Source organism: Simochromis diagramma, unplaced genomic scaffold (assembly GCF_900408965.1).
Source record: "Simochromis diagramma unplaced genomic scaffold, fSimDia1.1 OVJJ01000545.1, whole genome shotgun sequence".
Lineage (NCBI taxonomy): Eukaryota > Metazoa > Chordata > Actinopteri > Cichliformes > Cichlidae > Simochromis > Simochromis diagramma.
Window position 1 is genome coordinate 5391385 of NW_024387371.1, and position 13606 is coordinate 5404990.

A 13606-nucleotide genomic window follows, 5' to 3' on the forward strand; every position below is an offset into this window, starting at 1 on the left:
GTAACTGTAAAATTTATAGTGTCATTTGGATTAAACCCATCCCAACAATGCTAAACCAGTCTCTAAACTTGTGGTCATTACATGTGACATTTACAGCAACAGAAAACCCATATGTAGTAAAGCTTAATTTATGCACTTCCTCATAACTTATCCCTAATATCCAAAACTATGCTAAATACATCTTGCTTATATGCAGCTTTATAGGGAATCATTCAACACAATAGTGACTCAAATCTCAAGAATTTATAGAAACAGATGCTTTGGGTCAAAAGACAGTATTATGCAGCGTGACCACATTTACACTCAAAATCTTGGCGATAGCAGTAGGTGTGTAATGGAGTAAACAACATTTTTACTCAACTATTTGCATCAACCTTATTTTGACATTTGCTGAAATTCTTTACACAATAATACCAATTTCCTTTTTAATGTATACATAGTGCACAGAATCTGCAGTGTCAAAACTACTATATTTTAAATGCCAAACCCTCTGAGGAAAAACATGTATCCATCATGTTTTGCTATAAATGATTCATAAGTCTCCTTCTGTGTGTTCTTATTTTGTTTACATGCATACTGTAGATAGGATTTTGGATTATTATAGACATCAAGAAGCTGAGTTATGGCAGTACACACAACACCAGCTCACCAACATCAGTAGCTGAGAGCTCTAAGAAGAATAAGAAATACCATAATTTTTGAAATGTCAGAACAATCATTTAACTATTTGGGTGTTTGAATTAAACTTTCCTGTCCATTTCCACACCCATTTAAGTTAATAAAACTCAACTTAGATGCAATGAAACCATGCTAATAACTAAAAATAATAGTCTCAATGTAACTCATATATCATGTAGTAAGTGTCTTAATATCTTAATTATTTTATTAATAAATATTGTCAATATTCTTTCAATAATAACCCTTTCAATGTACTTTCAATTGTACTATAATGAATAACTGAAAATATTTACAATTATATGATTAAAATATAGGAAGATATAGTAAATTATGTCAATAAAATACACAATACTCATGCATATTCTGTGTCTACTACATTTGAAAAAGCCAAGTATATAGATAGGAAATAGATTAAAAAACACACAAATGTGAAAAAATGTTTTGTGTAGACAGAGTTACTAAAGCTCTTTTTTTCCTTTCACATTTCCATCTAGACTAATGACATGCAGTGGCCTGGTGAAACACAAGAAGTCCCTTCCTCTATATGCAGTCAACCCTGTCGTCCCGGGCAGCGCAAGAAGACAGTGAAGGGAATTCCTTGTTGTTGGCACTGCGAGAATTGTGATGGTTATCAGTATCAGGCAGACAATTACACCTGCAAGATGTGCCGCTTTGATTTGCGTCCCAATGACAACCACACTGGCTGCGTTCCCATTCCCATTGTCAAGCTAGAGTGGAGCTCACCATGGGCCGTGATACCTGTCCTCATTGCAGTCTTTGGGATTATGGCCACTCTGTTAGTGGTTGTAACCTTTGTGCGTTACAATGATACACCAATTGTTAAGGCATCTGGTCGAGAGCTTAGCTATGTGTTGCTGACAGGTATCTTTCTGTGCTATGCTACAACATTCCTTATGATCTCTGCTCCTGATGTGTTCGTATGCTCACTGCGAAGGATTTTCCTTGGTCTGGGTATGAGTATAAGCTATGCAGCACTGCTTACCAAGACAAATAGGATCTACAGGATTTTTGAGCAGGGCAAGATGTCGGTCAGTGCCCCTCGATTTATCTCCCCAGCCTCGCAGTTAGTTATCACATTTAGTCTGATATCAGTGCAGCTCCTTGGAGTGTGCATCTGGTTTGGTGTTGACCCATCACAAGCCATCATAGACTATGAAGACCAGCGTACAGCAAATCCCGACATGGCCCGTGGCGTTTTGAAATGTGATATATCAGACCTGTCTCTCATCTGTCTGCTGGGTTATAGCATGCTTCTGATGGTCACCTGCACAGTTTACGCCATCAAGACTAGAGGGGTTCCAGAGACATTCAACGAGGCCAAGCCTATCGGCTTCACAATGTACACCACCTGCATTGTGTGGCTTGCCTTTATCCCCATCTTCTTCGGGACCTCACAATCAGCGGAAAAGGTAAATATCAAATTTTAAATTTGCTAGAAGAGTAAGGTCACAAATTGAATTTGTCCCAGTTGTGTAACTTGTTTAGAATGGTATGATGCCAGTGCAGTCTGTATGCTTTCAACAGCAGTTCTCTATTTAAGGCTACAATAGTCTAGTGAATTCACTTGTGCATGTTCATGTGTCAGTTTTCCATTTGTAGTTCTTTTATATTTCCTGTGCTTTTTATTATGAAGAAAATGGCCACTCAAACTGTTTGTTGTAAAGCATCAGCTCCTTGTGTCTGTATATATGTGGAGCTATTCATCATGAGCTGATGGGCTTTGTGCTCCACTGTGGGATTACAAGACTTTTAAAGTGGGCTTGAGAATAATTCATTCACCTCAAGTTTGCTTGGATATGTTTTCTTTAATTGTCTTTCTATGTGTGTTTGACTGCTCAGTATTTGCACCCAGTGAAGCTGAATCAATCACTGCACATTCATGCACACAGAAATAGATAACGCATGTTTGAGAAGTAGCATAAAATTACTGTGGCTGTTGATGTTGCTTGTCAGTTGAAAGTGAATCGCAAATTAGCTCTTACAAGTGCTAATTTTGAGGTTGCACAGCGCAGATGTACATCTAAAAAGCAGAGAGTGGAAAAGTCAAACCACCAATTGCAACAGAAGCTTCAATATGGGAGTACTATAGCCATAATAGCAGCCTTTGGGTTGTTAATATCATAAAAAGGTGGGAATAAATTTGCATGAACATTGGCTACCAATATTCTGATAGTAACATCTGGAGTTTTTTGGAAAAAAAGCTCCTTAGTTTGGTTTGAAAAAAAGAAATATATGGTTGTCTTACAATGGATAGCAGTTTTTTTGTGAACATACTTGCTGCCATTTGCTATGGTAATTCATGAACGTAAACACAGCCGCTGATGAGGCAGCCAAGGTGAAAATCATTTCTGGCCTTCATTTGTATGTCCAACAGTGAAAAGCAGGTGGATGAAATGATAGGAGAAATTATTCTCTGTATTAGGGGTTTTAATTAAATTGAACTGGCACATATACAAATCAAAGGCATGTTCTACGACTGAAGGTCATATTGATTTACACCGCAAGCTAAATCTTTGGACAGTCTAACAGTAAAAAAACAAAACAAAAAAAGCATCACAAACTATGACGACTGATGAAAAAGGCCCTTCACATACATTGTTGTATTCGCCAGCCATTCACTTTAACAGTGATCAACAGATGAACTGTTTTATTTATTCAGCGAATATTATTCTAATTACACCCATTATATATAAATTTATAACTGATTCTCACTTTGCATAAATACATTATCAGCTGTAGCTTCACCCTACAATTTTTTATATTATGTAATAGGAAGATTTGTTGAATAATGCTGCTCTTAATTTCATTATTTTTAAATGAATACAAGGAGAGAGCAACAAAAAGTGCCTTAGTAACAGCACAGTTATCTCTAAGGAAGAGATTTAACAATTTTTTGCAGCTGAAATCTTAACTTGTCACAGTTTAGATCCGTTAATGATCGCTGCATTGGACTTAGGTGGTATAATTCCACTGAAAGTGCTTATGCTGGCTCTTTACACTGAACTAAGCCATCTTTATCACACCTATGCTTTCCCTACTGAGATTCAAAATGACGTCAAAATGTCTGCCATGAAACAAGTCTGTTCCTTTCATTATGTGTCAGTATGCATTTTCCCTATTCATGAGAGAAGAGGCTTGCCATCCAGCTTTGTCCTGGTATAGCTGCTACTACCGGCAGACAATGGAGCCCTCAAAGCTGTCGCTGGATGGGCCTGTCATAAAAGAATGAGTATTAGACCAGACATATTAAAACATTAAATTTGATATATTCACAGCCAAAGCCTAAAGTCTTAAACACAAAGGCTGGTGGGAAACAACCTAAGTTAGAATATGGTTTGGGATGAAAAGACCATAGAGCTGCATGTTTCAAATGAAGTCTACTGATTAAGAGCATTTTTCAAGAAGGTAAAAGCTTCTTTAGGCTGCTCCCTTATTCACAAAGAGTCACCACAGCAGATGGATGGCCTATCTGAAGTAGTAGCAGTGGGTATTGTCTGTGTATTTCACCTGGAGAGTTTTTTGTTAAAAATAATTTTAGTTGCTTTCACAAAAGTCTAGAAAAATAAATATATAACTAAACCAAAAAGCCTGAACAGTTTACCAAGGCTTGGCAACTTTGTGGGAGTGTGATCCAGTGATCGTGTTCACATGGGTCACAAATAGGTAGGGTTACCTCTGGACAAGGAATGCATAAAAACAAAAAGGAGCAATCTGACTTCAATGAAAGTTCATAATGCTTTCTATGTCTGGTCCTGTTCTTTCACTGTGCCAATGGTGAAGATTGTGGTGAAGACCATTTCGGCACGTCAGGGAAAATTTATGTCATAAAGGCTGATAGAAGTGGACAGGGGTCTTGGCTGCCCTCACAGAGTAACTCCACTCTGTACTCTAGAGGCCTAGGGTTCCAAACTCACCCTAGGCCATGTGTAATCTTCTCAGGAGATTACAACACTCCCCCTCTATCACCAGGGAATGCTCGTGTGCTGTTTGCAGTAATGATGGAGCACAAAGCTCTATCACCTCCATCTTCCACTGACATCTTTTTTTCTGACATGGCTTTAGGCAGCTTAATTTCAACAGAGCTTCTCTACATTTTGTTTTTTTTACATCAACATGACATGGCATTGCCTTTCCACTTGAACTAACTGAACACTCTACAATATAATACCTATAGAATCCAAACAAAACACTCATTGATGCTACACAAACCACCTTGTAACTTCCAATGTTATTTTTGTCTTGTGCTACAACACTGACATCTAGTTGTACTGATGGCCATTGGACTAGTTAAAATTCTGTAAGAGAAAGGTTGTGAGCAGAAGAACTGGATGAGTGTAAAGCCCTTTGACACAACTCTGATGACTAGACAACTGGGTCTCTCAAGGGTTTTCAGGGTGTGAAAACCATTTTTTAGCAACCATATGGTTTGAGGTTTATGGAGATGAAATAAATTGCAAGGGCAGTCCAGATTTTCAGAGTAATTTTCTTTTCCTAAAGAAACCATACAAAGAGAGCAACATTAAGCAATGCGCACACTACACAGGGGTGGCTGTAGCCCATAGGAAAACACCCTAAAATCTCCGAGCCACCTCTTTTCTTGGTTTACTACATTATTAAATTGATATTAATAACATTTACACAATATATTAATATAATCTAATACAAGTACAGAACAAATAACATAAGAATAACTAAAAAAGAATAACACCAAAACCCCTACAATAAAAAAAGGAAGTGTGATTCATTCAGGCCCCACATCACAAACTTACAGAGCTTAAAGACTGCTACTAATGTCTTAGTGCCAGATACCATGGGACATTTTCAGGGGTCTTGTGGACTATGCCTCAATTGTTCAGTTATTTTGGCAGCATGAGAGGGATCTAGTGGATATAAGGCCAGAGGTTTTAATGTTATGGCTGATTGGAGAATGTCACAACTGTATGTTGGGAAACATCATCTATAACTGTTGACAAGAGCCCTTTTGGCTATTCCCATGTCAAACAGCTCAGTCATTTGTGATGTCTGCAAATGTAATGTCAAACAAAACCTTGGGCAAATCTCTTTGAAGGATGTTTCTCAGCTGTGTTTCACTGTACACTTACTGCCTTGTGTTCATCAACTTTAGAGAGGCAAAGTAAGCTGTTCTCTACTTCCCCTTTATTCAATTAAGGTTTTCACACAATGATATTGGGAAAAAGATGGGATCACAGTTTCTTTATTAAATTCATGAAACTAACATTTAAATCGAGGACACTGTATTTTCATATTTTGCACTGGTTTTGCACCTTAACCAGAAATTTAAAGCATGTCATAAAAATTAATCAATGCCAAATGTTGTCTACCTACTAACATCTGCACTGACTCGTCGCATTCTCTACAGTAACAAATTAGAGATGTACTGTGTATGAGTTCTAGGGTGATTATCATAAATGAAAAATTTATGACATAGGCCTTTTTATTATGCTGTAGGATGTTTCTTTCCACTCCCCAGTTGTTGCCTATAGCTATGTATCTGCTACCCAGCTGTGAGTAGCAGCTGTCACTGGCTTCAGAAAACACACAATGATGTTGTCTAAAACCTCAGGGTAAAAACATCTATGCATCAGGGGGGCTTTTTTTTTTATATGCATATCATAAAATAAACAAACCCTGAAATGACGGTAGAAGTCAGGAGTCACCAGTTTACATAAATGTTCCTGTGTTCCATCACAATTTGCTATATAAGATGTGAAATATAGAAATATCGTCCACTAAACTTCCTTTTAGCTAAAGGAGAGTGACTTCATTCTGTAGCTTGAACTGGGAAGGCTCTGAGCAACACTCGGTCTTGTTATGTACGCAGTTTAATTTGAGACTATAGCATTTCTTTCCATGACACAGTGCTTCCAAAAAAATTATTATTTTGTCTCTGTTATCTCTTTTATAATACAGATGTACATCCAGACTACAACCCTAACCATCTCTATAAGCCTCAGTGCATCGGTCTCTCTGGGTATGCTCTACATGCCCAAAGTCTACGTGGTTCTTTTCCATCCAGAGCAGAACGTACCCAAGCGCAAACGCAGCCTAAAGGCTGTGGTCACTGCAGCCACCATGTCCAACAAGTTCAACCCTAAAGGTGGCCTGAGGCCCAACGGAGAGGCCAAATCTGAACTTTGTGAAAGTCTTGAAACACAAGGTTGGTATCACACGATGACATCCATCCATGCAACAAAGGAAAGACAGGTCAACCAGCATCTGTTAATGCACACTGTATGCAGAAAATAATGAACTCCTTTTAAGTGAAGATTACATTTTTGCTTAACAGTTGACAAACAGAACGATGGGAATAATTAGAAGTGATAGGGGTTGTGTCACATTAGCTTCTCACTTGCACATAAGTGAAGTAGTATTTAAGTGTTCCCTTCAAAAAAGACTGGAAGTTAATTTTCTATACTTGAAGGATTATTTTTTTAATTTTATAGTATGCAATAGCAAAATAGTTTAATTTTCAAAAACTATATTGATACTGGATTTGCCAGTCAGAAGGTGTGGCAGGGGGCCCATACTATTCTGAAAGGGATAAAAGCAAGGATAGCTCAGTGTTGGAGATGAGGATATTTCAATCACCAAGACAAATGGTATGAACAGGCAGTGCCTGTGTGGGGGCAGGAATAAATCCAGTCAAGCACCCCCACATGTTGTGATTACTTAAAGTACTGATTTTTTTTACTCTGACAAGCTGAACAATATACCATGATATATATCCAGACTAAAAAAAAAAGACAACTTACACTTACGTGTATGTTTTCTTCCTATCTTGAAAGGGAATTGTTACAGTATATCTTATCCAATTACAGAACCCATTTATAGGTGCTGAGACTTAACCTCTGGTTTAAACTGTGAATCTAACAACTGCTCTTTGTGCTTATATGTCAGATTGTGTTGAGGGAGGGGAGCCTTGTGAGGGACTTTAGACTCTCAGGTAACCTGATTAGAAAATAACTTTGCTCTTCTGTTATCCATGAGCACTTTTTCCTGTTAATTTCTGCTAATGTTCACAACACCCTGTGCCTGCCTACACAATGCAAAAAAGCATCCCTGCTAAAATTCAGCACCCTGAATGACATAAAGCATTAATCACACAGTCACAAATCCACCCTGGACCAAGGGATATTAACTTGGATAAACAATATTGGTGTGTGGTGCTGTAAAATGGCCAATCAGCATGGTAAAGCCTGTTAATGTGAGAAGATGACAACCCTCTGCCGGAGAGGAGACAAGCGATAGCCATGTGTCCCCTGTAATTTGTTTCCCTGTTGACAAAAGAAGGAATTTGTGGTAATGGGACAACAACAACAATAAGAGTGAACAGGAAAAGACAGATGGGTCTGCCAGCTCCAATTCTTTCTGGACCATCTATTCTTTATCTTGGCCTCGCAGCATATAAATATTCAAATAAGGTTCATTTATCAATGCTTTTCTTGGAAGATATGCTTTGGATGAAATGGCAAGAATACCGCCCCCATTCACCCACCCAGTATGGCCCTGACAAATATACCAGAAGCGTTTACCATTGCACATCTCTCCTCTGCAGCACTTTTGCCCCTACTCTGGCTTTCAGCCGTCTTCTGATTGGATTCATCCCTTCTGACATATTCAATCAGCCAAGGCTGCTGTAGGCAGATTGGCAGATTGGTAGTGTGATTACCACCACTGAGCATGCTCGCTGAGGACAGTTTTACTTTTAAAAATTACACATACACTCACATTTGCACAGACATATGTGTGCAGACAAGCATGACTGCACACATACTCATAGGTACTGTATGTATGACAGTCACATTTGACCAGTTGTTTGGGTTTGTTATGATTGCTGTGGTCTGCCCTCTGGTCATCCGACTTATGTGCTTCATTCACAGCTCACAAATTTCCACAAACAATGAAAAGAATAATTAGAACCTTTATCAAACTTTGATAGCAAAAGCTATACGGCCGGGACAGATCACATATTGCCTTAATTGTATTTTACATTTAAAACACCACAGTTAAGAATGGTAATACATTGACTGCTGCATGCTTTGCTTGATGCACATAGAAACCACAGATCGTTGCATGCACTAAAATACTTGCATTTGAATGGTTACTCCCGTATTTTATGCTACTGCTGTGAACTGCTTGGTAGTTTAGTAGTTTGTATTTTGGAATTGCAATTTAATAGTATAATCTAAAAAAAATAGAGCGTTTTCCTGATTTTACTATGCTGTAGAACCAGGTACATATGAGTGCAAAACTCAAGTGACTCTGAATAATTTTGCATTGTTGTCAAATCTTATGATACTATGTTTTTAAAATGTCTGCAATATTACCAGACAGACTTATCTCATGGGAAAACAAGAGGAAAACATGGAAATATGATGCATCTGTATGTATACACAGGCAGGAATTGTTACATTTTTATTTACTGTCAGCGTTGGAAGATGGTTTTATACTGGCACCACAGATGTTTTCGTGACCCCTCAAGGCACCCATGCCAAACTAACAACAAAGCACTGGAAAAAAAAAAAAAAAAAAAGCTGCTGTAGTATTTTAACCCAAATTCTAACAAAGCAGTTTTCCTGCCTAAAACCAAGATGAGTATTTGTGGTGGTCAACTCTAAAAATAAAGCACATGGCATCAAAAGTGAACAATGAAAGAGTAATATGACATATCAATACCAATGTAATACCAATGAAAATCACAGATTCCATGATGCATTCAAACTACAGTGTCTGCTGTGTTGAGAAAGGTGACATGATAAACTCTGTTGAAAGAAATGATAATACAAATTAATACATTAAATGAATACAGTTACCAAAAATAAATAATATACCTGTAAAATGTGAGGACAATTCCATTTCACGTCATATGTACATTATATATTTTTTGGCTTTTTAGACTAGATCTAATAATGTCATTTGGAGGTTTAAAGGATTTTAGATGAGGATTCCTTTTACATTTAACAGATATTACTTTTTAATATAAAAGTAATTTTACTAAATATTTTCAAACTATTGTTATTTTAATTAAAAAAAGAAATCAAAAGATTAACAGTAACGAATCATTTGGATAACTGAGCCCAAACGTTATATACGCCATAAGAAAATGAACAGAACCTCTTCTATAGAAACCAGCACATCCTCCATAAACAAGGGAACATTTATTACCATCCAAAAAAGAAGAAACGGACAGCTAGTTAGATAAAAACAAGCTGTTCCTCTTTTATGATATATATTTATTTTGGTTGCAGCTTTTATTAGATGGGCTGTTATTACAGATATTGTTGAATTTGTGCATTTTACACATCACTAACAGTTTATTTTGTATCTTAGACGTGAGCATGCGAGACATTAAGCTAATTTAACATTAGCATCAAGCTATTAAAATTAGTTTCACTTGTGCTTGTTTACTTGAGTCGTTCATAAGGAGAACTTTACAAAAATCAAAATTCCAACACTATGATTGCCTATTTGAATCTCACCCATTGCATTTTTAACCCTTCTTTCTTCTTCCCTATTACTACAGTGTTGGCCTCAAAGCAGACATACATAAGCTACAGTAACCATGCCATCTAAGACCGAGATGAGTCGTGGAAGAGGAGAAAAGGCCTGCCTGAGGAGAAATCACCTGATTCTGGGGGCATATTGGGGATACACTGGAGAACTTTCAAGCTGCTACATCAGAGGATTGGGGTGGAAAGATGGGAATTTGTCACTCCAAAGGATGTCATATTTTTTTTATGGAATCATGTAAAGGCTTGGATGCAAATTTTATGATAAATTAGTAGCTTGTAGGAGGGAGAGAAGAGATGTAAGGGAGCTTGGGCAGTTAATTTTCCTCTTCCCACCCTGAGCATTGATCAGTGACGTTTCCAGATGCAGGCTGAATGAACCACCTGGAGCCTACAGATTTTTTATTTTTTTTTCTGAAGTGTATAGAGCACAAGTTCAGTTCTCTCTGATACTGAATTGTTTGTCTCATTTCAGTAAAAACAGGGGAAAGCATTCTGTTTTTATCAAATGCAGCTGATGAAATGAAGTGGTGTAAAAAAATGTAGTAGTTATTTTTGGTTACAGGTGTATTTGGAGTTGAAAGCTGCAGTACTCTTCAGACTGTACATGCCTTACGACAGTACACTCAGTATTCCTACATGAACTAAATATATCTGAAACACATGAAAATAAAGCAGTGGGTCTCCCCAGTAGTTTTTTTTTTTTTTACTGTTTCATAATAATGAGGACACCACCATTTTGGCAATCCTAGTGTACAGTCCCAGAGCATGCTTATGGGAGCATCACGTGTACTGTGCTGTGTTGTCAACGTCTATGGAATGCAACATTTGTCATCATTGTCATTCACAGTGGAGATGTCATTTTTTGGGGTATCCCTCTGCTGAACGAAAATAAGTCAAACAAACCAAACACAAATTGCCATGCAATAGCTCTATGGTTGACATCACATTCCATAAATGTCAGTCAGGACTTGGACACTTGACTGTAAACATCTGAGATTAAGGGGCTCTTATTTATCATGCACCTATTGAAGCCTTTTGAAAGACTGTCAAAATTTCACTTGCAGCGTTGAAAGTAATTGACAAATTTAGCCTAAAAGAGTTTTGATTGTAATAAAGACTGTATACTCTGTACCTTAATGCAGGGTATTGTGATATAGTAGATTTTTAAAGAAAAAAAGACAACAACAAGCTGTTGTCATGCCAGACATATTGTTATTAAAGCCTGACAACATATGATAAATGGGATAGAAGAAATGCACTACAAGACTAATTTGTGTGCTTGCAAAAGATTTTTATGGAAAAAATGCATTCCTCTTCTGGGTCTTGGATTTCAAGCCTGAAGTGGAAATGATAAATTATATTTTTAAAATCTTTTTTTTTTTTTTTATTTAAAACAAGGCTCAAGTAGCTAGCCGGCGTTAATACCAATTTTGAAAAGGTATTGACTTAGTTCAGACAACTGGTCAAAAAGTTCAAACATAATTAGCAATATGATATATTGTTTCAACATATATTGTAACAATTTAAATTAACATTCAGTCCATTGTCTGATTTTTATATATCAATAAAAGATACAGCCACGCTGTACTAAGTAGTAGCAAGTTCACCTTCCACTTGGCAGCTATCTTAATTATTTCTTGCTTCCAGCAAACAATTTGACTTTGTGTTTAACAAGACCCACCTATTTTTTTTTCCACAGAAATTGCTGGAAACCCAAATATAGACAAAAGGCCATAAACATGACACCAGCAGGATACACTTCTTTGTTTGTGTATAAAGGATGTGCAAAAAGAACTGTTTGTTTAACTGTTAACCAGCCGGTAGTTTCTCAGGTTTACTTTGAAGTATTTCTGCCCCCTAGTGATCAAGAGTCTCTAAGTACCGCTTTAAATCTCTACAGTGATACATCACTGCTCCATGCCTACTAATTAATTGGTTTTCACAGTACTGAACATAAAAAAAAAATCAAAGGTATGAATACTTGCTTGATAAATAAGGGCCACTGCCTTCATTCTGTGCCTCATATCCATTAAACTACTTCTGCTAAATGTTCCATAGTTCTTTCATCATGTTTGTGTTGCCAGTATTACCTTTCAGTTGTTCAGTTTAAACATTATTACGGAAGAATTCAGTGTACAATTTAAAATGTGTAAACACCATTACTGTTTCCATTCTCTAAAATATTACTAATAACAGTATTCTCTGGATTTTTTGTCTCATTAAATGTTATCCTCAGTAATGCAAAAATTGTATGTTGCATGTCAAAACCCATAAGAAAGTCGTGTGGAAAAATTGGAGAGAAAGGCATAAAGTCCAGACTACTGCAGAGGATTATAACTTACAAATATTTTGCTTTTTGATCAATGATTCTCTCAGCTCTCAGCTTCAACGAGTCTAAGGTGTTGCGCAAATGTTGTTTTCTCATTTGATAAAGTATTGTTTGTGGGATTGTTTGTGTTTGTGAATATGATCATTTTACTGCTTTTTTGCCACGACCCCCCTCCCCACCTACTTTTATTTTTCTAAAAACACTGTCTGTGTTACAAAATAGAATATGTAATTGCTGACTGAAATTAAATGGCAAGTTAATGTATGTTATTAAAATTGATTGATCATGTCTGCTTTATGTACCAAATTATTAAAAAAAAAAGAAAAAAAAAACAGTTACAGTGCCTGGATATTTATGAACTATCTATAAAAAAAAATAAGCTGTGTAGAGCATGTTCATTTTTATACAAGATATTTCTAATAAAAAGATTGTTTTGTTAACACGTTGTTGGTGTGTCTTCTTAGTGAGCATTTCCTTAGCAAAGAAAGCAACATTTAAAATTATTTTTATGAGTATTCTGTTATCTTCTAGATTAAATGAATGCCTACTTATGGTTCAGTCACAATATAGTAAAAAATAGGACAGAGGTTGTAAATCCAACACTAACAACCTGTGGATAACCACTTTCTAATCACAAGGCAGTTGCACAAACTGTTAATTGACGGAACCTTTCTCCAAGCGATCAAAGTCTGACTACAATAATACATACAGAAAAAAAACCCAACAATCATACAGGGAGTGCAGAATTATTAGGCAAATGAGTATTTTGTCCACATCATCCTCTTCATGCATGTTGTCTTACTCCAAGCTGTATAGGCTTGAAAGCCTACTACCAATTAAGCATATTAGGTGATGTGCATCTCTGTAATGAGAAGGGGTGTGGTCTAATGACATCAACACCCTATATCAGGTGTGCATAATTATTAGGCAACGTCCTTTCCTTTGGCAAAATGGGTCAAAAGAAGGACTTGACGGGCTCAGAAAAGTCAAAAATAGTGAGATATCTTGCAGAGGGATGCAGCAGTCTCAAAATTGCAAAGCTTCT

General features: G+C 36.8%; 1 protein-coding gene across 3 annotated transcripts in view; it reads left to right on the forward strand.

Annotated features, from left to right (window-relative positions):
- The window catches only part of LOC120718938 (metabotropic glutamate receptor 4-like), a 191021-nt gene extending 178073 nt beyond the window's left edge, over nucleotides 1-12948 (forward strand). For 2 of the 3 annotated variants that reach the window (XM_040007700.1, XM_040007701.1), the window contains 3 exons: nucleotides 1173-2108; nucleotides 6631-6877; nucleotides 10244-12948. In XM_040007700.1, coding sequence (XP_039863634.1) covers nucleotides 1173-2108; nucleotides 6631-6877; nucleotides 10244-10293 — 1233 coding nt within the window. In that variant the 3' untranslated portion in view covers nucleotides 10294-12948. Of the gene's footprint in view, nucleotides 1-1172; nucleotides 2109-6630; nucleotides 6878-7617; nucleotides 7664-10243 lie in introns of all 3 variants that reach the window. The other variant, XM_040007702.1, reaches the window with a different exon arrangement.
- Nucleotides 12949-13606: the final 658 nt, after the last annotated feature.